This window comes from Pelodiscus sinensis, chromosome 12 (genome assembly GCF_049634645.1).
Source record: "Pelodiscus sinensis isolate JC-2024 chromosome 12, ASM4963464v1, whole genome shotgun sequence".
Lineage (NCBI taxonomy): Eukaryota > Metazoa > Chordata > Testudines > Trionychidae > Pelodiscus > Pelodiscus sinensis.
Window position 1 is genome coordinate 30,115,001 of NC_134722.1, and position 25,786 is coordinate 30,140,786.

Consider the following 25,786-nt stretch of genomic DNA (forward strand, 5'->3'; position numbering starts at 1 on the left):
TTAAGTAGACATCCAGCTAAATAAAATCATGCCGGACCACAGATGTTGCCAGACCAGAGATTGTCAGACTAGAGAGGTTCCACTTCTATTTTCTCATATATTTGTGTTGTTCTAATCATGAACTGCCCTTTAATTCTTCCCCCAAAAATCATTTGATCAAACCAGAATGGAGTAAAGTCTTGTGTTTCTTGATACCTATTTCTGTCTGTATCTTTCAAACATTTAAGATAATGTTGGAATGTTACAAAAGGTCAATAAGAGCTATTTATCCAAATAAGATGCGAAGGGTCACAAATATTAGCACGTTTTCTTACCAGTACTGCTATGAAATGAGAAACATCTTGTGAAACAAGGTGCTTAGGTAAGAATCCAACCTAAAAGGAGACTTCAAATAGTGAAAACTATATGATCTCCCATGTATATATTATGGCTGTGAATATTTGGGCCACATTTTTCAAGAACAGTAGCCTAAAATTAGGCTTTCAAACACATATTTAGGCACTGGATTTTCACTTTGGCTGTGCATGCACAAATCCCACTGGAAATCTTGACCTTGGGTTTAACTAACTGGATTTCTTTCTGAGCAAATAAAATACTTTGGAGCTCATTTTCAGAAGTATGGCACATTCACAGTTCCAAGTGACTTTTGCTTGAGTTCTGGACACAGCATTTCTGAAAATCAGGACCCCGATGAATTACACAACACTAGTAAGAATAAAAATATAGCAAGGCCTTTGCTAGAATGGTTCCTATGATACTCTGCCCAAACTCCCTTATCTATCAGCCCAGATTTTTAGAAATATCTAAGAAACACCATTCCATTAAGTATTAGGAGCAAGTACAATTGCAAGAGCCTTGTACAAAAAAACGGAATACAGATTATCCACTACTCTTATCTAATAATTCTTAGAAACACAGAAGAGATAATTGTCACACAGATTTCACCACAGACACTTCAAGCATTTCCAGAGGAAGAGCAGCCATAGCTTTTCTGAAAGGTTTTCTAAGAAACATATTTTCTGCTTTAGCCAAGTATGACTCACTGTTCTATACAGAACAAACAGCCAACAGATACAGAAGCTTAAACATCAGAAAATGCTTAACTATCTCAAAGAGAGATGTTTCCAGTGAGGCTACAGCTAGACTGCAAGCCTTTTGAAAAAGAGCATCTAGACTACAAGGACTTTTGAAAAAGCAGGCCGCTTTTTCGAAAGAGAGCACGTAGGCAGTCTGGATGCTCTTTCGAAAAAGCGCACTTTACATTACATAGCGGCTTTTTTCGAAAGAGCACTTTCAAAAAAAGGCATTCTTCCTCATAAAACGAGGTTTTCTGAGATCAAAAAAACTGCCACGTTCTTTTGATTTACTTTCGAAAGAACACAGCAGCAGTCTAGACACAAGGGAAGTTTTTTTTGAAAAAAGGCCACTTTAAAAAAAAAAAATCCCTGTAGTCTAGACACACCCTGAGAGGTTCAGAACAGCTTTGAGAACTACATTCATGTTCACAATAGGTGCTAGAGAACGGAGCTGTGTGAAGGTCAGCAGTATAGTTACACTGGAAGAAGCAAGGAGGTTAGTTTTAGCTCACGTCAGATTCACCACCATGTATTTTGCTTTGAATGTAGGATTTTAATGAATCTGCAAAACTGAAAGCTGCAACCATTACATTTTATCTGGGATTAGTCAAAACCAAATGAAATTTTAGTTTTATAGATTTATACTGTGGTTGAAGCTACTGAATGACACAGAAGGGACCCTGTCCTTTTAGTTATCTTCCAAAGAGGAAGAGGCCCAGGGTTCTGTGCCTCCCTCTCATACACAATACATGCACACAAATGCAACATGTAGGTTGTAGGGCCTTCCCACCCAACTTGTATTATTAGGGTGCAGACATGTTGACCCACCTCCTCAATAATCTCCATTAATATATGCAGATATTCATCCCACACACCTGTTTAGTAGTAACAAAATAAGAAAATGCTGTTCTCCCATGCTGAACCTAAAGATGCCCTAGGAGGCACTGTGGGGAGAGAATCACAACGTACCTAATGTCTACCATGGTGAATTTTGGAATGTGTCTAGCCCCAGAATAAATGAGGTGGAAAGGCAGTAGCTGGACCAGATAAGTATTTGTGAGGGTATGTCTACACAAACATCTAGTTTGTGACAAGCTGGGGTGTGAATCTACCCTATACTAGCCTGCCAAATGCTAACTGTCCATACCATACTGACATGCGCTAACAGTTCCTTAGTGTCCTTTCTTCTATTCCTATTTCTTCAGACCCCCTCCACACAGTAGACATCTAAAGCTTCCCAGTCTCACAAAATATAGCCATTCTGGGAAATAGGGACCAATGATATGTACTTAATTTTTCTCATTTCCTATAAACTAGAAAAACCACTTCTAATTTTTCTCTTCCTCAAGAAATTCTTCAAATGTACAATACCAGGCAGGAGGGTTTTCATTAATAGCAATTAAAATTCATCTTATAAAAATACACAATTGATATGGCATACCCACAGGCCTGCGATACTGTAGCTACTCTATCAGAACATGTTCTGTTTGATAGCCCCATCCTATCACCTGGTAATGCAAAGATAAAAAGCACTGAGACTGCTCCTCTCACAAGAAGGTTTTTCTCAAAAGGCTCCTAAAGGGTTATATTGGGTCCATTACTGGCTAAAGTAGCAGGGGAATTTTTACCCTTGCATTCAACCTTGTCATGAATTTATGAAAACTGTCCCCAATCTCATCTCCTCTCTCCAACTCACAGAGCAATAACAAGCCACCATTCTCTGTCAAGCTTTAATCTGGGACAGAGGTGACTCATTTATTCTTAAAGCCTCTGTACCATTTTTCCCTCTCTCTCCAAACTTTTTGCAGACTGTCATTCAGGAGACCATAGCTCTTTAATCCCAGTCCACAGGGTTCATGGGACTGGCCACATTCCAGCTCTCCACAACTGCTGACAACTGCTTACCTGGGACCCAGAAAACCCAGCCCCAGAATGAGGCTCAGCCTCTGAAATCCAAATGGTAGAGTCCAAATGCACATGATCAGCCCTCTAGCCCTACTTAAGTGAGCAGCAGAAACAGGAACAACTAGGCTTCCACCCTGCTGTGAACTGTATGTCATGTGCTTCCTGCTTGATCTCCTGCCATCCCAACTCTACCTAACTCCTGGCATCCTGACATGTGGCTCTGACCCTCTGGTATCCTGACCCAGCCTGACACTGACTGGTTCGTGACTGACAGAACCACTGAATTATAAGACTTGAAGGGAGCTTGAGAGATCTTCTAATGCAATCTCCTGCACTAATGGCAGAATTAAGTATTATCTAGACCATCTCTGACAGGTGTTTGTCTAACCTGCTCTTAAAAATCTTCAATGATGGAGATTCCAATACCTCCCTAGACAATTTATTTAAGTGCTTAACTGCCCTGACAGTTAGGAAGCTTTTCTTAGAAGTCCAACCTAAATTACTCTTGCTGCAATTTAAACCCGTTGCATCTTATCCTATCCTTAGAGGTGAAGGAGAATAATTTCTCTCACTACTCTTTTTAACAACCTTTGTTCACATCTTTCTTGAAATATGGAACCTAGAACTGGACACAATACTCCAGTTGAGGCCTTATCAGCACAGAGCAGAACAGAAGAATTACTTCTCATTTCTACTTACAACACTCCTGGTAATACATCCCAGCATTCTACTTGCTTTTTTTTCCAACAGTATCACACTGTTAACTCACATTTAGCTTCTGATGCATATGACACTCGCATGCCAGATCCCTTCCAGCAACTGATTGTGTTCCTTCCTAAGTGGAGTACTTTGCATTTGTCCTTACTGAATTTCATCCTAGTTACTTTAAGACTATTTCTCCAGTTTATCCGGATCGTTTTGAATTTCAATCCTATCATCCAAACCACTTGCAACCCTCACAGCTCGGTATTGTCCACCAACTTGGTATCTAAATCACTGAAGAATATATAATTGAACTGGACCCTGCACAACCCCACTCAATATGTCCTTCCAGCTTGACCGTGAAGCACTGATAACTGCTCTCAGGAAACACTTTTCCAACCAGTAATGCACCTGCCTTATAGTAGCTCCATCTTATTTCCCTTGCTTGTTCATGAAATGGTCATGTAAAACAGTATCAAAAGCCTTGAAGTCAAGATATTCCATATTTACCATATCCTTCCCCCCCATCCACAAGGTGTGTTGCCCTTCCAAAGAAAGCTATTTGGTTGATTTGACATGATATATTCTTGATAAATCAGTGCTATTATTGCTTAATTATTTGCTCTTTTATCTTTCCAGGTACTGAAGTTAAGAGGACAAGTTTGTAATTCCCTGGCTTATCCTTATTTCCCTTTATATATATGGGCACTATATTAGCCCTTTTCCAGTCCTCTGGAATCTTTCCCATCTTTAGTACTGATCTCCAGTTTATCTCCTGCTTTTCATTTTCCAGTATCCTTCTAGCCAGCTCTTGACTCTTGTCTCATGACTGCAGCCTCTGACTGCTAGGTCTTGCCACCCATGTCCTAGCCAAGACACAGTCTCACAATATACAGTCAAGATAACAGTGTCAGATGCTCTTCTGTATTCACTGTCCAAGCAACTAATTTCTAAAAAGTGCCCATTCTGAGAAAGGAGGATCTCCGGGTAAAGCTGTATAGATCTGAATCAAAGATAATACCTACATTCTGTAGGACCCCAAGACACATTATGTGCATCTGCATTCTTATTGCATTTAGTGATACTACAGTGCTTATAAGAACCTATAACATATGTTTCTAAGTACTCTTGACCATTTCTCTCTCTTGAGGACTTTTGCAGTGGGATGATAATACAAAACTCTAAGAGGCACTCTGGGATAAATCTTTAGACACTACATCTAAATATCCTCCAAAGACTTAAAAGCTGGAATGACTCTGCCTGCAGATGTTTTTGAGCCTACCGGGGCCATACTGCAAAGCAAGACAGCTTACAGATATCTGCAAAGCTCCTTGTGCAAAAGACTGAGAGGACAGTGGGATTCAAGCTGCAAAGTATGAAAGCTAGGATGCCATGGTGCAGGATAATGGAGAGGATGATGTGCAACAGCATGGTTCTGAATGTATGCAGAACTCAAGGACACTGGGAAAGGTTTCAGCCTTGATTATGGCAGTCTTTCCGAGCTATGGTGTAGTTATAGGGGAGTGAGCAAACAGGGCTGGATGGAGAGGTATTTTTAAGGTCTCTTGAGGGAGTGCACCTTCTGCACTCAGAATGCCAGAATGGGGATCAGTCCTGACAAACCCCATAAAATCTTAGCAGTTACACAACTATTCTATAGTCCCCAGGGGCGGGGCTCACAGCCAGTGTGCTTCTGGCCCCACTCTCGCCGAGCCTCCTGCTACGCCGCACTGCTGCCTCCATATCTATACAGCTTTACCCAGAGATCCTCCTTTCTCAGAATGGGCACTTGTTAGAAATTAGTTGCCTGAGCAGTGAATGCAGAAGAGCACCATATCAGCGGCAACAGCGCGGGGTGGCAGGCGGGAGCCGGTCTGCCAGGACAGCCTGTTTAAAAACCTGTTCCTCGTGAAGACAGGCTGCCTGCCGCCCCGCTCTGCTGCCTCTGATACAGAGGCAGTAGCGCAGAGTGGCAGGGGGCTCCCCCGGAGTGAGGCCGGGAGCGCACTGGCTGCCAGCCTCACCCCAGGGATTATATAATAGTCATGTAACAGCTAAGATTTCATGGGGTTTGTCAGGACTCTCTGAGTGCAGAAGGTGGGGGTCCTCACGAGACCTTAAAAATACCTTGCCTCTAAAGACTCTGCTTACAAAAATTCCCCAGTCACAGATTTACTGACTTTGAGGGGTAGCTGCCACCATCAAGTGATTTATCCTAAAAACCCAGGGGGAACACTTAAATTCCCCCCAGGGGTACCCAAAGTTCTTTTACCACAAGAAAGCATGAAAAACAAGAGAAGAGGAAAACAAACTGCAGTTTCTGGTAGCTGACCGCTCAGTCTAGGTCAGGGGTGTCCAAACTTTTTTCAAAGAGGGCCAGATTTGAAGAAGTGAACATGCGTGAGGGCCGTCCCCGCACTTTCAGCCCCAAGGCGGAGGGCCCGCAGGGTCGGAGGCGGGCGGAGAGCGCAGGGCACGCCGGCCTCACGGCGGCCCGGGGGCAGGGCGAACCCGCAGCCGAGTGGGGGAGCGGGGCTGCGGACGTGCCCTACAGGGCAGGCTCTAGGACCGCGGAGGCCACGGGCGGTGGCGGCGCGGCCGGAAGCGGCACGCTGGGCGCGCCAGTTCAAAAGAGCGCCGGGGAGCCAGGAGAGGGGGAGGAAGCGGGGGCCGTATTAAATCGTAACACGGGCCGCAATTGGCCCGCGGGCCGGACTTTGGACATGCCTGGTCTAGGCAGACAGACACGCACACGGAGACCACCATTCCTTCCCAGGACTCAAGAATCAAATCATCACCTTAAAAAGGTGATTTTTATTAACAAAACAGAAGATATTCTTGATAACGCATAGTTGCTCTGTAACACCTAGCAATCAAGTAAGTAAAACAAATGAAAACACAGAAAAATATCTGGGAACAACTCTTAGATAGTGAATGGGGGATGGGAGGAATAGATTCACAGAGAGCAATTCAAACCAAACCACAAAAATAAAGAAAAATACCCTGATCATGACTAGATATACTTTTTTCCCTTTATTTACTCATAATCCTTCCTGGTTCACTCCACTTCCATGCTCTGAATTCCTTGGAGACATGGTAGTCCTGCTGGGTTTAAATCATTCGGTATCTCTCATCTCCTGGCATAACTTCACCACACAAAGAAAGCAGGCAAGGTATTTTATACAATTCAAATTTCAGCACTGTATTCCCATTGGTTGTTCTGGCTACCTGCCAACACCCTTGCTAGCTAACTGAGTTTAACCCCTTAATCACTGGGTGCGGGCCAGCACTCCTCCTATCCATCACAGAGTTACACAATTATCAAATTACAGAGGCAGCTGCCCTTTTCCACAAGGAGGCTGAGCGCCCCATGGAGAGGGGCTGCTGCCACAGACCAGACTCTGTCCTCATCAAGTCCTCTCATAGATGCAGCAGCATGGGGGCGAGGGGGGGGGCAGGAAGCACAGCAGAGCTTTTAAGCCATCTCTGCCCAGTACTGGCTTCCACCTGCCCCTTTCCCCTGACAGAAGGGGCAGGCAGGTCCACGGAGCTGGCATGCACAAAGAGTCCACCTGAAAACAAGCTTCCCGCACATATCAGCTCCAGCCTGCCCCCCTCACCCTTCTGTGCAGCTGCCTCTCTATCAGAGGCAGTAGTGCAGGGGTGGGGGAGGCAGATCTGGTACTCATGGGGAGCCTGCTCAAAGCCAGCTTCTGCTTCTCTTCCCCCCCCCCCACCCCCAACTTGCTGCCTCTGTATCAGAGGCTGCAAAGAGGAGGGAATGCTATAGTCAACAAGATTAACCAATAAAGCCAGGTTTATTGGTTAATCATTTAGTTGACTACACATTGACATTCCAATTGTGACATGCAGACAGGCATCTAAGCTGGTTTAGCATCAGCTTTCAATTTCTTTAAAAAATTCTCTAGCTTTTATGGTGGCAAATTAAATTTTCAAAATGAGAAACAAGATACATCTGCTTGAATTTACAGAGAGCCTGAAACAATAGCTCTGAGGTATGAACTGCTGTGTTTATTTCAATGGCAACTAATTCAGATGCAAATGATGTCTACTTCTATCTAATATTTTTCAAAAATCCTATTTAAAGTTCTCCCCATGTTTTTATAGCACACAAGCTGGGGGGAATAAAAGGAGGGGGGGGGCCTTCCAGCTGCTGGAAAGAAAAAACAACCAAAGAGCACAATGCTAGGAACAAGGAGGAGGGAACATCCATAGTCTGCCTTTTTCCCTCCCTTAAATGCTGGTCAAGAAGCAGTACTGAGGTCTCTTGAGGAGACTGACTGCCCTCCCAGCATCAGGACAAACACCTTGACTGTTGCTGCTTTGGTAAACACAACAGAGTGGTTAGGAGACACTAATCAGAATTAAGGAGTGAGTAAAAGCCAGTCAGTGAGTGCTCATGTAGCCATATGTGCCCCTTCCCCAACACACAGGTGCTTTTGCGCAAAAACTTGCCAGCTGTCTACACCGGCCGCTTGAATTTGCGCAAGAGCACTGTAATGTACAAAATCAGTGCTTCTTGCGCAAATACTTTGATGCTCCTGCTCAGGGATAAGCACTCTTGCGCAAGAATACTTGTGCAAGAGGGCCAGTGTAGACAGGCACCTTAATTTTTTGCGCAAGAAAGCCCGATGGCTAAAATGGCCATCGGAGCTTTCTTGCGCAAAAGCGCGTCTATAGTGGGCACGGATGCTTTTGCGCAAAAGCATCCGTGCCAATCTAAATGCTCTTTTGCAGAAATACTTTTAATGGGAAAGTTTTTCCAAAATCATGATTCCAAAATCATGCCAGTCTAGACACAGCCACACACTTCACCTGCTTTCTAAGGTAGAGGAAGAAGTGTGTATGCATAGAACATGTGTGTTTCATCTTTATCCTGGTTTGCAGAGCAGCCCAGATCAGTAGCTGTGACATGCACAGAAATACTGACATACATGCCCCCTCACACACCAAAAAACCCACCTAGCTTCACATATCACCACAAAAGGAAGGGCAGGGGATGTGAGTGTTTTCTTTGTCACCTTCCTCCTGGATATTCCTACTAACCCTCTTGTTTCATAAGCTCTGATTGTGAGGAACACTTGTTAAATACAGTTCCTGATCCTGAGTAAGCAAGATCTATAGCTGAAGCAACCTGACCTGGCACAGACAACAAACATAGCTTGGTTGTTACAACACAAAAGATCTACTTAGCTTCATAAACTCCTCATCAGTGGGCAATGTAGGCAACAGACTGGAAACTACAACCAATATAATACATAATAGAACTTTTAATGCGCAAAAAGAGTAAACAAAAAAGATCTTTGACCTTCTTGCTTTCCCTTTAGCTCACGCTATTATGCCTAGTGAGACAGCAAATAGAATGACATTGAAAGAGATAGCTACCCTGTAACATTATTGGAAGCCAATTTGTACAGCAGTTGAGCAGTTAATAGTGTTAATCAGAATGATAACCTGTTAAAGTCTACATTTATGCAAATAACATTTTGGCAGATCACACAGACTTTAACAGCAAACCTGCCAAGAGAAAATCTAAGTGTATTACAAATGTGCTGCTCTATTTTAATAATCTGTAAAATAATAGCATCAGATTATACCAATGATTGCTGGCACATGTGAAGACAAAACATGCTTACATAAAAAAGTTAGTCAACAATTAATCTTTGTCTTCTCAAACAGATAAATGAAAAATGTGTTCAACTCAACCTTTGCAAAGCAAGGATTAATCTTTACAGCTAAATCCAATCTGTGGCTGTATCTTTTTAAAAAGAACTTGGCATTTCTTACAGACCTTCCTAAAATAGGCAACATTTGCACAACAAGGAAAATAGCAGAAACCCCCAACTGTCTGTGTTACTGGAAGTAACATATGTAAAATAAAAACAGAAGACAATCATTTATTGTAAGAAAAGGCCAAAACTGGTTGAGAAAAAAAACTGCAGTTTGGGATAGGCAAAATTTAGGAATTTAGAGTTTTGGTTTTGTACAACATCAAACAGAAAACATTTGCTTTACAAAAGAAAGCTCAGATTGATCTGGGACCCTTTTAAGCTAAGCCATCAGAGTTAGGGGACAGGCATTGAGGTTTGGAAGAATGGTCATGGATTGTGGTGTAAACCTCTTTCTAGATGCGGTAAAATATCAAGATGTGCTTGTATGGTCAACTCTGCCCATGCATTGTTCAACTTGCCAGATGTTCTACTACATTTTTAAAAAAATAAGGTGTGACTTTGTCTGTACATAACATGAGTCTGAGGCTGCTGTGGAAAAAAGGGATCTTCAGATATTCAAAAGATCCAGCATGGTGTAATTCTTTTCATTAAATAATACTGCCTACATAAGCCTGTCCCTGTATTCTGAAAAATCAATAAAGTTGTACCCACTTGGACTTGAAATTCTGTGAACATGTTGGTTTATATATAAATATCTACACATCTAAGTAAATATTCATTCTTTAGACATTTCTCCTTTGAATACAAATTTATTTTTTTAATGAACATTCAGGTTTCCTGTTTTCACATAAAGCTTTCAATATAAAATGTTAACTAATTCCAAGTTTAATAAAAACCAAAATGTTTTCTATTACACTTTTTTAGGGTGCCTGTCCTTTCTTCCAATATAAAATCTTTACTTTAACATGATTCTCATCCACTACGGGCAAAAAAAGAATATTAAAAAATATGAAAGACCAAAGTTTTACAGCAACTGTCTTTCCTAGAGTCAACATAAGCAAGCACCCCAGCCTCTGCAGTGAAAACAGAATTCTCCCCTCCTCCCTCTGCCTTTTCTCCCTGCTGAATGCCATGGCCTTCACTCAACCAAAGGAAATGAAAGACAGACTGAGACAACAGCATCACGTGGGTGAAGGTCAGATTGATTTTCAGCTGTGTGGTGCAGTTTTATCGCCCTCAGGACAAAAGTTAAACCCTCCTTTTTAATTTCATGTCTCTTTTAACAACTTATTTTTCACTGAAATTTTGATTAGGCTACCGTCCTCCAAAATCATCAAATATGTACAAAAGTGAATTAATTCAAAACATTTGTGGGTATCTTCCTTAACACAGTAAAATCCAGAAGTCCAGACACTAATGTGTTAATTCACCAGTTTTCCCTGCATACATATACTGGGTTCGTTAAACTACAGGTGTCCACAATGACAGCAAAACACAGTTGGTTACAGTGGCAGGCTGCTCATCAATGAGCCTGGTTAGGGGGAGAGGAGTGTTGCTACCTCAAAGGGGGCACATTCACTAATCTGCTTCCATTTCCCACCTAGCCCATTCTCAGAGGGGTCAAGCACTCTGAGAACTGAACCTGCTGCCAATCACTTTATGATACAGATATGCACAACCAATTACTGCAGCAACAACTGTCAAACCAGTCAGCATTCTTCAGAGCCAAACTGCAATTTTCTCAACTACTGCAGGGCTTGCCAATACACTCCCCCAACTTGCTGGTCAGCCTGGCTGTCTTCATTTTCCTTCTTGATTGATGCCTCTCCCCCAAAGTAATCATGTCATTTTCAATGCAGCAGTTAACAATATGAAATAACTGTTCTACACAAAATTAATTGTTTTATACTCCCTACATTTTTCTGATGTGGGCATTTGTGGAGTTTAAACTGTTGGCCAGAAAACACAAGCAATATTTTTCTTTAGGATAGTACATAAGTTACATCTTCATTTCTTCTGGCTTCCATTTCCAATCAGGATCAGAGTCAAAATCTTAGGGTATGTCTACACTGCAAAGTTAATTCGGAATAAAAGCCGTTATTCTGAATTAATTCCATAGTGTCTACACAAGCAAACCACTATTTTGAATTAAATTCGAATTAAATTTGAAATAGCAGGGCGCTTAATTCGAGTTTGGTAAACCTCATTCTACGGGAACTAATCCCAAACTCGAATTAGCTAATTCAGAATAAGCGCTGTGTAAACACTTAGTCCAAATTAGCTGGCCTCCAGCCTTCCCAGTTTCCACTGGTGGCCACTCTGGGCCAAACCAGGAAAACTCTTCTCCCTCCCCCACAGCCCTTAAAGGGACAGACTCTGGCCACAGTGCCTGTGCCAGCTCCAAGCCTGCCGGCCCAGAGCCTGCAGTCACTGCTCCGACCCAGTGGCCCCAAAACATGAGCCAGCAAGCCGCTGGCAGCCAGCCCTCCACCACTCCCCAGGAGCAGTCTGCCAGCTCACAGGAGCCTGACAGGGCCCGGAGAAGGTGAGTGCCTTCCTGGTCCAGGGCAGAGATCAGGGTGGACCATACTCAGGTTTGGAGGGATGCCCCCAACGTCCATGATCTCCGCACTAGACAGAGGAACGCAGCCAGTTATGGCAGGAAAGCTGCCATCCTGGCCACCAAAGGCCACATGTGAACCCAGGAGCAGGTTTGCATGAAAATCAAGTTGGTCCGGCAAGACTCCCAACCCTGAGCTTCTCCTCCCCTTCTCCTCCCCCTTCCAGCTCCCTCCTCCCAGGTTTCCCCCTCCCCTCTCTCACCCTCATTCCCAACCCAGTTTCAGTCAATAATGAGAGTTTGTTTTTGGCAAGAAATGTGTTTTTACTTGACATCAGGAAGGGAGGTTAGGAAGGGGTAAGTGGAAGGACGTGAGGGAGGAATGAGGCACAAGTCCCCAGTGGGGCACCCCAGGGAGGCTCTTAGTGCTCCTCAGGGTGGAAGCTCTGCTGCAGGGCCTCCTGGATACTGACAGCCCCACGATGGACCTCCCAGATGGCAGCCTGCAGAAAGTGCTGCCAGGGTCACAGCAACATGTCCATGAGAAGCAACAGAGTGCCATGGGGCAGCTCCAGCTCCATGTTGCAGAGTGCTGTGGTGTCCCGAATGAGGGCAACCAGAGCACGCAGAGACACAAATGTTTTGCTGTCCCTCATCAAGGCAGACAAGCAAGCAGGGACACCTGAGAACCGGCTGCTCAGGGGGCAGGTGGAGGTGTCTCTTTAAGCACAGGCGTCTGGCAGCAGCCACACACAGACACTCCTGACCTGATGCCCTGCCTGACCTGGTTATGGCTGGCCTTAAATCCGATTCTGTGTCCAGTCAGTGTGGATGCAGTATTTCGAATTAGCAAAATGCTAATTCGAGCTGCATTTTGTGTGTAGACGCATTAATTCAAATGAGCTTAATTCGAATTAACTATTTCTAATTAAGATAACGTGAATTAACATTGTAGTGTAGACATACCCTTAGTGTGGTAGATGCCGTTCAGATACCTATAAGCGAGACAATCCCTACCGCAAGGAGCTCAAAATCTAACTTAATACGGGACACTCGCAGCACATGTAAAAAGAAGGGGAAAAAAAGGATGGAGGAGTAAACATAACTGTGATAACATCTATTGGGTTAGCTCTGTCGGTGACTTGATGTTTCCAAATCATTCCATAATATGTTTTAAAAAACAAACAAATTAATAATATCAGAAATCTCTAACTCCTTTCATGCCAGCAAAGTCGGCCCATAATCTTGCCACCAGTTGTTGTCTGATTTCTTGAAAGTGTCTTAAGGATGAAATTTGAAAGAGGAGATGGTGGGGAACTTGTGGATTAGTTCAGGATTAGGGTGATCAGCCCTCCAGAATTGTTCTGGATTCTCCAGGAACCGAAGATTAATCTTTAATTAAAGATCATGTCATATGATGAAACCTTCTGGAATCCATCCAATCAAAAGTTGGCAACCATATTTAAGATTCAAAGAAGATGCTCTAGGCATACACAACATCATAAGAACATAAGAATGGACATACTAGGTCAAACCAAAGGTCCATCCAGCCCAGTACTCAGTCTGCTGACAGTGGCCAATGCCAGGTGTCCCAAAGGGAGTGAATTGAACAGGTAATGATCAAGCGATCTCTCTCCTGTGATCCATCTCCATCATCTGACAAACAGAGGCTGGGACACCATTCCTTACCCATACGCCTAATAACCAGAGCTCAACAAAAAATTACACCCTGGAAGAGCTGGTGCAGAGTGATCTGTGCATGCGCAGAACGATCTGCACATGCGCAGAATGCAGAACCGCGCGGCTGGCGAGCAGGGCTCGCCGCCACTCGGCGAACCCTGCTAATAGCCAATTATGGACTTAACCTCCATGAATTTATCTAGTTCTCTTTTAAACCCTTTTATAGAGGCCTAGCCTTCACAACCTCCTCAGGCAAGGAGTTACACAGATTGACTATGTGCTGTGTGAAGAATTTCTTTTCTTTATTTTAAACCTGCTTCTCGTTAGTTTCATTTGGTATCCCCTAGTTCTTATATTATGGGAACACGTAAAAAACTTTTCCTTATTCACTTTCTCCACACCACTCATGATTTTATATACCTCTATCATATCCTCCTTTAGTCTCCTCTTTTCCAAGCTGAAAAGTCCCAGTCTCTTTAATCTCTCCTCATACGGGACCCGTTCCAAACCCCTAATCATTTTAGTTGCCCTTCTCCGAACCTTTTCTAATGCCAGTATATCTTTTCTGAGATAAGGAGACCACATCTGTACGCAGTATTCCAGATGTGGGCGTACCATGGATTTATAAGGGCAATATTATATGTATAGTTGTGGTTATTTTTTCCAATGTGCATTACTTTACATTTATCCACATTAAATTTCATTTGTCATTTTGTTGCCCTGTCACTTAGTTTGGTGAGATCTTTTTGAAGTTCTTCACACTCTGCTTTGGTCTTAACTACCTTGAGCAGTTTAGTATCATTTGCAAACTTTGCCACCTCACTGTTTACCCCTTTCTCCAGATCATTTATGATTATGTTGAATAGGATTGGTCCTAGGACTGACCTTTGGGGAATGCCACTAGTTACCTCTCTCCATTCTGAAAATTTACCATTTATTCCTACCCTTTGTTTCCTGTCTTTTAACCAGTTCTCAGTCCGTGAAAGGATTTTCCCTCTTATCTCATGACAACTTAATTTACATTAAGAGCCTCTGGTGAGGGACATTGTCAAAGGCTTTTTGGAAATCTAAGTACACTATATCTGCTGGATCCCCCTTGTCCATATGTTTGTTGACCCCTTCAAAGAACTCTAATAGATTAGTAAGACGTGATTTCCCTTTACAGAAACCATGTTGACTTCTGCCCAACAAATTATGTTCTTCTATGTGCCTGACAATTTTATTCTTTACTATTGTTTCAACTAATTTGCCGTTAGACTCTGTAATTGCCGGGATCGCCTCTAGGGCCCTTTTTAAATATTGGTGTTACATTAGCTATCTTCCAGTCATTGGGTACAGAAGCTGATTTAAAGGATAGGTTACCAACCATAGTTAATAGTTCTTCAATTTCACATTTGAAGTTTTCAGAAGTCTTGGGTGAATGCTATCTGGTCCCAGTGACTTGTTACTGTTAAGTGTATCAATTAATTCCAAAACCTCCTCCAATGACACTTCAATCTGTGACTTCCTCATGGAGGAAAGCTCAGAGATAAACGTGGGAGAAGATGACAAATTAATATTGAAGGCCTACACCACTGGCAGAGAAAGGGAAAGGGATAATACAATAAGAGACAAAAGCAAATGTGTAGGGTTGGGAGGAACAGGACTATGAGGAGCTCTGAAGACCAGAGCAAAAAGCTTGAATTTAAGTAGGTCAACAGACTGCTGGGCAAGGAAGACCAAGTGGGTAAAGCAATTGTGTTTCAGGTGGATTGGGTAGGAGGCATGTGATAACAGGATGGCCAGAGAAGAGAAAGCTACAGTAAGCAAGAACTGAGAAAATGATGGCCTTAAGAAAAGAAAAGTAAGGAGGAGGGTCTCAAAGAGAGAAAGACCCCTGCTGGAATTACAAAGACAATGGGAGGGATCAGGTAGACCAGCCAAGGACAGCACAAAAGGAAAGCACTGAGAGAACCAGAAAAAATCACTATTAGAAAAAACAAGGTCAAACAAGATGTGAAGAAAGACAGAAGTTTGAAGATCCATTGAACAACTTGGGGTCTACAGGAATATCAGTCTAGCACCTCCCACCAATATTAGACTAACATAAAAATAGTTGTTTTAAAAGTTAAAAAAAATCCAGGTTGCTCAATGGGGAAAAAAGAGACAAAGGGGTAAAAAAAAAAAATCAACCAAAAAAGGTAACGAGAAAAGGGCTTGTCTACACTACTCCACAGTACTTCAGTGCCCAGTGGTGTGCGCTGAAGTACTGCACTGTAACTCCCCCGTGTGGATACTGCAGGCACAGATTAAAGGTTCCTGTGCTGCATTAATGTAATCCTATTTGAAAAGGATTACATTTAAGCAGACTAGGAACCTTGTGATCTATGCACAACAATAACCACATGGGGAAATAACAGTGCAGAATTTAGGTGTGCACTACTATTCATGCCTCCGTAATCCAAAGTGAGAGTAATGTAGACATGCCCTAAAACAGTTAGGGAACAGTGGAAGAAAATAAAGGTCCAGAGAAAACGGAGGGGGTATTTGTTATGAGGCATACGTAAGAAATGAAATTGCAGTACCCAGGTCTTGCTCAGTCTCCTCCTCAGTCTGCTTCATTCTATTCCCACTGAGATCTCAATACTTGTACAGCTCATCCAAAAGACAGGAAGCAGCAGAGGTTTTCTCAAGGAAGGGTGAAGTTAAGAGTAGTCTGTCAGCTTGCAAAAAACAAAACAAAACAAACAAACATACCAGCCAGCTTCTCCTAAAGGCTAGTATCAAGGGCAGGCTGAGCTCTAGGTTCCTTAAACTCAGAAGTCAATAAAAAGGATGTCCTAGCTAACCACCCAAAAGCTGGGAATCTGAAGAAGACCAAGCCATGCTGGCTAGTTTCCCTTAAGCCAGCCAGCACTGGGGGGAGGCTGCATTCTGGCTTCCCCATGCCTGGAGCAGAGTGAACAACATGCCAGCTGTGTCTGCACACAAGCCAAGTTTAATGAGACTAAAATAAAAGCATTCACGTCTACTACTGAGTATCTGTTTTTGCTATAGCTATTCAAAAAACTGGAGATAAATGTTTTCAAGTATTCATACATTTTCTCTCCATTTTACTGAAATTTCAAAACTTGCAAAATGTTCTGACCATTTCTACTTTTTACACTGAAAGACACTAACCTGGAAAACGTTAATATTTTTTCTTAGCAATTTTGATGATGGAACTGCTCTGTGATGAATGCATGAAATATACTACTAGTTGCTTTTCTTCTTAGTCCATGATGAAGACTTAATTATGACTCCTGCTGTGAAGACAGAGAGAACCTTCCAGTACTCCCATACAGAGGAAGGTATCATCCACCTCAGGCTAGAGGGGAGATGGCAATAGCCATGTCACTTCCCACATGCTAACACAGACTTGCTTGTGTTTACTGCTAGTCTGGTGTTAGCCATCAAGAAGATATAGTTTATCTGATCACTTTTTTACAGGCAATGTCAACTTGGCAGTAACCAATAACTAAGTTTCCTAGGTGTCCAGTTTTGAACCAGACAGTCCACTATTTGATCTTTCTGTTCAGGAAACAAATTGAGAAAATATACATGAGAAAATATAAACGTCCGGTATTTTCTAAATAAAATGTAATGTAGATTGTGATGTAATGTCAAGTGTGTCCGGTATTTTTGTTGAAACCATCTGGCAACCCTACCATTAACACATTCTATTTATAACACCTCGGGGAAGGGGGGGGGGTTGTTTGTTTTGTTTTGTTTTGTTTGCGAGGAACAGGAGGAAAACTCTATACTGAGGCAACCCTCAGATCAGACTGCTTGAACTCAACCTGGTTTCAGTACAGAAACTGCACCAACTACATTGACTGATGATTTCCTGGTGACGGACGCAGATCAAGTAACCAGGCTGATATCTTTAGCTCTATCGTCTTCAATACCATATATTACATGCTATTGTTTACACATCTGCAGCCTCTATCAGGAATAGATGGAGTTGCTCAAGTAGGTTCCAATTTTTTCTTTCTAAGATTTGGCAGTTCCTCAGCTGCCTCAGAGTTCTCATGTGAAGTATTACATGATTCAGTCTAGTCATTCACACTGTCAGAATAGTATCTGAGACCATTAGGAGACATTGAATAAGATGCCTTCAGAATGCTGAAGGCATGGAGTTCTATGTCACAATTTCATTGCACCGCTCTGGCAGAAAGAGGAGGTTGGATAAGGGCAATCTACCTGAAGCTCCATCCAAAAAGGACTGCGGAACAGTTAAGAGGCTGGGAAAAGAAATTAGGAAAAAATAGCAAGCACTCTACTTAGCTCCATTGGTTGGGAGGGTACACTCTTTACTCCAATTTGCATTTTAAAGATTGTGTAAAATCACAGCAGATCTCCTACATTATCAGGGAGCAGCTATGCCCAAAGCTGTTTTCTCTCATCAGTTCTTGACAAGAAAAGCATAGCCCTTGCTTTGGGATGTGAACCTTGCTATAGTAATCCAGTTTTTGTCAATTTGAGATTAGGCAGATGCCATGTGCTCTCCACGGAGCTAACAGATTAGACTTTAAAACCACTTGAAAACTTAAGTTAGCGCATAATGTTACTTTTGTTTGATAAAGGTTGCTTCCCACTGGAAACATGGTGGTCTGTACACAGTCCTGATGGACTTATTTTCTGTCTTGAGCTTTAAAGTATCAGGTGGTTTTTTTTAAATCACTGAACAGTTTGGACCTTGCCTACTTGAAAGATATCCCCTACTCTCTGCAAAAGATCCTCTGACACAGCTGCTATCAGTGACTCTGGAACTCACTCCCCTTCTCTTATTCCCAAATACTTATGTCCCCCCAGTGCAGGCTGAGGTAGGATGACCAAACACCCGGGTATTGGGATTGTCCCAATGCTAGGGGCTTTTGTCTTATGTACGCAACTATTACTGACCCATCCCCTGGAGAGAAAAAAGGGGCCTGACTTTTCACACCTGCTATCTGGGCACCATAGGCTTAGGGTGCCATCTCCTCCCATAATACAATTAACAATCGACAAAGCAAACAACGGACCATAAAAACAAAAGCTCCCCAGCTAGTATTAATCTTTAAAAGTCTCCCACAGGGGAAAAAAAAAACCTTAATACACAAAAGGCCTTTCATAACACTTACACAATCATCCATCCAGACTTTCCCAAGGTGCTCTGGAGAAAAAGATGCACCCAGCAGGATGTTCATAAAGTAAACTGATCAGGGCTCTAGCCGAGGCTTCAGTGGGGAAACGCTTTCCAGACTCAATGGGCCTTCACAAAAAGCACCCAACCAGTAGTTCCCTTTCATTAAAACCGAGAGTGCTCTGGTCTGAGTAATTCTGCTGATCACAACTGCAGAAGCATGACATGAGGAAAGAGACTTACCAATACATTCATATTAATAACTCAATAACTCCTTACTGAAAGTTCCATATAATCAAGCTAACAAATCCTGCCATTATTTCCAGCTCAAAAGACTAGCCTCCATTGGGTCTTGTGACAAAAAGACACAATAAAAGGACTATGCTTGTCTGAAAATGAGCTACAACACATTCCAGTGTAGCAAGGACATTATCATTGACAAGAAGAGTTTGAGTAGCCAGGCCATCACCTGTTATTTCTGGCTCTACAGGGGTTGGAGGGCAGTAGTAGATGGGGCTCATTATTCCCACTCCTTTATGGGGTTTTGGTTACATGGAACCATGCAGTTTTCAAAACTCTTTATTTGTGAGAGCAGTACCCCCAATCTTTCCCCTACCCCAGCATGTTCACCCAGAGAGACCCACCACAGAGATCCCATCTGCAATGCACTGGGTCGTGGGCATGAAGCCCTCTTATATGAGTTCTCTTCTGCTTTACTGACCACATGTTTTTGCTGCAGAAGTGATTATTTCTGCTGCCTTTGACCTATCATGTGGCCCTACAATTTTGCCCTTCACTGTGAACATTTCTAATTTTGAATTCAAATGTGTAACCATCCCACCCTTTTTATGGTCAAAATAGCACCACTGCTAGAGACCCAGAAAAGCAACATTACAGAAAATGCTGAAGAAACAATTTCTGCCTCATTTTAGCATTATCCTCCCTTAACACCCTTTCCTATGTACTAGCTCTCAGTTTGAATCTATGTCCTACAGATGGCCCCAGCAGATTGTATGGTATGCCTACCAACAGCTACAGAAGGTTCTTGGGACTGGAAAGCAACACCATCAGGAATCATAATATTTTGCACAGCTTTTATAAACATTACTAATTCATTAAATACTGCACTAGGACAACCTTCAGTCTCATATGGGCACATACATATGCACTGAAAACCCCACCAATCCGTAAAACTGAACAATGCCACATGCCCCACCATCACACTGAATGAGTGAAAAATCTTACAAGCTCTAATTTGAATAGACTTAAGCAACAACTCAAGAAATATATTTCACAGTAAGCTCAACTGAACTGCTGGATTTAAACAGGCAGCTGGAGGGGGCTGGTAGTACACTGAGAGTAACAAACTGATATTCTTTTTAAAGGAGTCCTGAAAAGAATTTCTTCAAAATCTGAATGAAAACCAACCACAGGCACCTAAATAATATCTGTGTAACAGAAATCATTTATGCTCAACCCTCAGATATTCCAGCCCAAACTCAGCCTAAGAATATCTTTGGCACTTCAAGTGAGAAGTAAAAGTGCCCTCAACATTGACTTCTCAGAACCTCAGAAGATAAGGCTCCTTTCATTTCTACAATGGTAGTGTGAAAAGTCATTTTGTATTCTTATCCCAGTGAATGCACATAGGGAATACAGGGACAAATACAAAATGCCTACTCAAAAAGGACAGCAGAGGCTGCCCCAAAACTTTATTATCTGCCCTATACCTTTCATGGGGAGGTATTATTGCCTGCAACATTAAAAGACTCTGCTAACAGTCCTTCAAGCAACATCACAATAAAAATTTAACTGTCCCAGTGCCCACTTTCACATCCTTATGCTGAGAAGTGAGTACTCCAAGAGAAAACGTTTGTTGCTATGCTGTTTGGCAATGTTAGCGGGGCTTTTCTGGTGCCAATTTAAATATGCTCCTGTGGACAGCAAGAAAAATGTATTTAGGCACCACACATATGCAAAAAGGAAATCTGTTACCTTTTACTTTAAAACACTAGCCAGGTTAACAGAAAGCAACTGGGTTTTGGCAAAGGAAAGAGCACTCAGACTGAATCACAACATAGTAATTAGGGCCAGTAGGTCATTAGAGCCACAGCTGTATAAACTAGGTGTGTAATTAACTTTCTATACTCCTTTTACACAACAGCATTTCAGTTTCTTCTGTGAAGGGGAGGAATTCAGAAATATTAAAAAAGAAAAGAAAAATAGCCTCTAAAATGCCAATCAGGTGCAGCAAACCATTGTGTATTTTACAGGGGGGTAGGAAATATGTAAGAAGTGTGTTTTTGTAAGTGCAAAATACAAAGTACTACATACAAATTATATTCATGAGATGTAGTCACAAGGTTTACAGGCTGTCATATAGCGGCTGTTGGGTGAGCATCCTGTATATACAGTTGAAAAGCAATTACCATTCTCTTTAGCAGGTGAATACAAGAAAATGAAAAATTATACACTAGCACGAAACAGTTACAATGCCTCATTTAAAATGGAAGCCTAGTGAACAAGTTACAGGGCATTAAAGGAGCAACTGCAAGACTTAAATTATAAACTAGTTCCTACCGTACAGTAGTTTAGAAAAATCAGCCGCTTCCAAGCTGGCAATTTCCATATATATCTCTGCTGCTGTTTGAAACAGACAACCTGTAAAGTTATCAACAACAGAAGAGGACCTCATGAAATGCTCAAGGACCCCAATATAACTTACTACTCTCCAGTTCATTGATGTGCTAATGTGCTAAAAAATATTCCAAATTCAGTTGAGAAATTGAAAAAAAGAGAGAAATTTACAAATGGACAGTGACCAGGGAGGAGGAGGTGAGAGGGGAATATGGGTGAAGGAGACAAAAATAAAGGGAAGCTGGAGCTGTATTTTTCATCTGAGAAAAGTGCTAAACCCTGAAAAGGCAATCCATGCATGTGGATAAACAATAAAAACAGAATCACACATGCATGCATAGCAAAGCTTGGGGCTTCTCAGCCACTTTTCATCACATAAGAAATAACAGCGTTGGCCAAAAATGAAGATACACCGCTGAATAGCTGCTTGATGCATGTGGCTTTTGCTACTGGCCAGAGGGGACATGGTGATTTGTAAATCCAGATCTGAATTGTATTACTATCAACAATACAAAGCATAACATAAATAGTCAAAATATTTCGTTTTTAATAAAGGAATTACAAGTCCATTGTGGGTATCAATATTTAGTTCTCTCTAAGTAAGGGGGGGATGGAGGGAGTGACACTTAATGCCCAGCAGTTGCATTCGTTTTGGAATGCACTTTTAGAATCGCCTTCTAATTGATTTCAGTATCATTTCCAAGATCTGAATTCTTTATTTTTTATTTTTTATTGGTGGGGAGGGAGGAAGAAAAGGAACATGATCCCACCTCTCTGGAAGTTGCCCCTAGTAAACCCATTTCAGAATCCCTGTAGAAACTGCAAATCTATAACCTAGAATCACAGACCTCAGGCATAAGTAATAGGTGTAAAAGGCACCTAATTCTGTTAGAAACAGAACAGATACTTGTCATTGTCATCAAAAAGAAAACCACACATTTATACAAGACATGTCTACATTTCAATTATGCTTTGTCCTGAAAGAAACAAGCTTGAAGTGTATGAAAAGGCAAAGGGGGGAAATGGCTGTTTGCTACTTCCTTCCATGTCAAAGAAAGTGCTTTCAAAGTGTATTATAACTTTAGTGTACTGTAATGAATTTCAAAGGGATTCCAGAGAAATAGATGGTTTTTCCTTTTCTTTGGAGTGATCTTGTTTAATCTTGCGATATTCCGGAGTTGCAAGGTCTTTCTAACTTCATATCCCACAGGAAGTCATTAGTTATATTATATTACCACCCTTGTAATATTATCTATACAAATATTGCCTGTATTGATCTGGACCCATTGCTTCAGATTAAGATATGAAATCCTTACTTGCCAAGAGGCAGACTAGACTCTACATTACAATCTTGTATGTCAAGCACTACAAATAAAAAAAAGTGGAGTATACCAAAGGACACTACCATTTGGCTTATTTTATAGGATAATAAACACATCCTATTTTATAATGTTGTCTTGAAAGATGTTTTGCCCTGATATTTTTCTGTTGAACTTAGCACAGATTTGTTTTCCCCCATTCTTTAAATGAAACATTTTTGTCAAACAACTTTGTGCTTGTCTACACTTGACATTTGTTTCTGATTAAGGTAGAAAACAAATTCAAAGTGCAGTCACTATACCTGAAGAATTGCATAACTTCCAGAATAAGAGTGCCCACACATGGAATTAACCACGAACAGTTACTCGGGAACAATTCCATTTGTCCTTATATGGTGCCTTTTGATGCCAAAATGTCTTCTCTTTTTACCAGTGTCACATATAAATACAGTGCAGTAATGAATGATATTAACTGCAATTCAAAATTCAGGAGTTGGAGTCTGATATACAATTTCTGGTAAGTCCACAAAAATATATAATTTATTTTTTTCACTAATGAAATTGTACATTTTAAAATAAATTAAAATTGGACTTAACATATTGATACTAACGTCATTTTCTTTTTATATATTTGGGGCCACATTTTAAAAGTCCATTTTTATGAATAAAGGAATATGCTGCCCGTCAAGTGGCTGCTTTTGCACTTAGTGCGTGACTGCCTTCTCTACCAGGACTTTACACATGCACAACATCATTAAACATTTGCTTGTCTTCATTTTGAACATACAAATGGCTGTACAAGCTGTGTGCCTTCTGTCTTCCTTTTTGGAAGTTGTGGTCTTCAACGTTTACGTAGTTTTCAGTTATTGCTGCTAAGCAGTCAGGTATGAATGAACAATGTCATTCACAGACTATCAATCCTTCAGTGAACATTAAAGAATCTTTGCATCACTACTACCATGACAATCAGCCTGTGAGTAGTAACACTGAGGTGGGTTGTCTTAGGTTTTTGATGGGGCCTTGGCTTTTGCTCCCTAACCTTGGCCCAGTGTACTGGAAGAACAAGAACCATTGCCGATTCTAGGAGGCAGGGCAGGAAGCAGAGGAACCAGCCCTTGAGACTGATTTAAGATTGTACTCCTGTCTACCTGCAGCACAAGAGAGAGCTCACCATACCTCCCAGCAGGCAGAAATGGGTGGAAGATGGAACTCACTTCTCCAAATAGCCATAAGAGAGCCAGGAAGAGACCTAAAGGTCTGGTTTAGAGACAGACCAACCATGAGTCCCATGAAGTATCATAGGAAAAAAGGGAAGACTAAACAAGAGTATCTGTGAAGCTACAAGAGGAATTTGCACTTGAGAAGAAGATAGTTAAGGGTCTGGAGACTGATCTGCAAGAGAGAGGAACCCTCCCTCTGTGGCTGAAAATATGCTCATTTTCCCCTCAGAAAAACTTGCACAAAAAATCTTAGATGCACCTTGTGGGAAATAGCAAAGGCTGAATATTGCATTCTTGGAAGAAGAAGGATGGAGACCTACATAAGAACATAAGAACGGCCGTACTGGGTCAGACCAAAGGTCCATCTAGCCCAGTATCCTATCTGCCAACAGTGGCCAGCACCAGGTGCCCCAGAGAGGGTGGACCGAAGACAATGATCAAGCAATTTGTCTCCTGCCATCCCTCTCCAGCCTCTGACAAACAGAGGCCAAGGACACCATTTTATCCCCTGGCTAATAGCCTTTTATGGACCTAACCTCCATGAAATTTTCTAGCTTCTCTTTAAACTCTATTATAGTCCTAGTCTTCACAGCCTCCTCTGGCAAGGAGTTCCACAGGTTGACTATACGCTGTGTGAAGAACTTTCTTTAATTAGTTTTAAATAACTAAGACCTCTAGTCTCACGAACATGCTCTCTGCATGCTTTCCTAATATCTTTTGTACATCTTTGATTATACCTGCTAAAATATTTACTGTAGGCAACAACAGCGGCGGATTTAGGGCAGGGCGAGCGGGGCGACTGCCCCGGGCCCCGCGCTTCCCGAGGCCCCACGCATGCGCCGTGTCTAAGGGGGGGCCTCGCGAAATTTCGCTGCCCGGGGCCCCGCGGCACTCTCATCCGCCCCAGGGCAACAAATCAGTTTAACTTATTCTGTAGAATACCCACTAGTTTGCCCATCATAGAAAGTGTCATGTAAAAGCAAACAATACATGTTGCGATTGTTCACATCACGTTCTGAACTCATTGTCTTTTCAGGAAATAAAATCCAGATCAGTTTGTGATGACGCCATCACTATGTCAAAAGGAAGCGCAATAATGACCCACTAAGCAATAGTATGGCCCATGTTTAGGGTGGGATTGCAACTCATCCTGAAATCATTTTAGACATGGTCTTGTGCATTTAAAGGGTTCAGAGACGCTTAGAGTCTCTCTTCCCTAGACTTTTTAATACTTAAATCATTTAACTTTGAACTAACCAATCTTCCTCCATTTGAAGGGGGGAAAAGTCTTCAACTTTTAGCGGTAATAAAAACCCACAACATTTGTGTCTAGCAAATTACTGACAGATTCCAATTGAAAAGCTGTTGCTTTTATTTTAATTTTATTAAAGAAGTGAACAAAGGCTACCCAAGGCACCACAATAAAATTACATTAACTGTAAAATTACATTATTAATTCTTTAATCTCACTTGAGGCCTCAAGCTGTTGCTATGTCCAATTACCCAGCTAACCACCTGTCAGAATTGTAAAGCTAGTTTAACATTACCTCCAGGACAGTTGTGTGCCCTATGTTCAGTCAGGTCTGCCAGTGAATCGAAGTCCTGCTGACAGTTATCGCAGGTGTAAATTGACTCATCCTCCATGTCTTCATCTTCCTCATTTCTCTCTTCCTGACTCGTCACGCTGTTCCTCTCTTCCAGGGCCCGGCTGTCCTTCACCTCATTCTCTAGCTCTCCTCCAAGGCCTCCTGCCAACAGGAAGAATATATTCCACTGTAAGTTTCAGTGGTCTGAGGAAAAATTTTAAAGGAATCATCTTGCATCTATTAGATACATTTAATTACCCTAGCT

At 41.9% G+C, this 25,786-nt stretch overlaps 1 protein-coding gene across 6 annotated transcripts in view; it reads right to left on the minus strand.

Moving 5' to 3' along the window:
- Positions 1-25,786, minus strand: part of ZNF423 (zinc finger protein 423) — a 375,707-nt gene that overhangs the window by 201,419 nt on the left and 148,502 nt on the right. For 4 of the 6 annotated variants that reach the window (XM_075940237.1, XM_075940233.1, XM_075940232.1 and 1 more), the window contains 2 exons: positions 25,483-25,683; positions 21,340-21,420 (listed from right to left, as the gene is read on the minus strand). In XM_075940237.1, the coding sequence (XP_075796352.1) occupies positions 21,340-21,420; positions 25,483-25,683 (282 nt within the window). The remainder of the gene's footprint in view (positions 1-21,339; positions 21,421-25,482; positions 25,684-25,786) is intronic. The other 2 variants (XM_075940234.1, XM_075940236.1) reach the window with 1 other exon arrangement.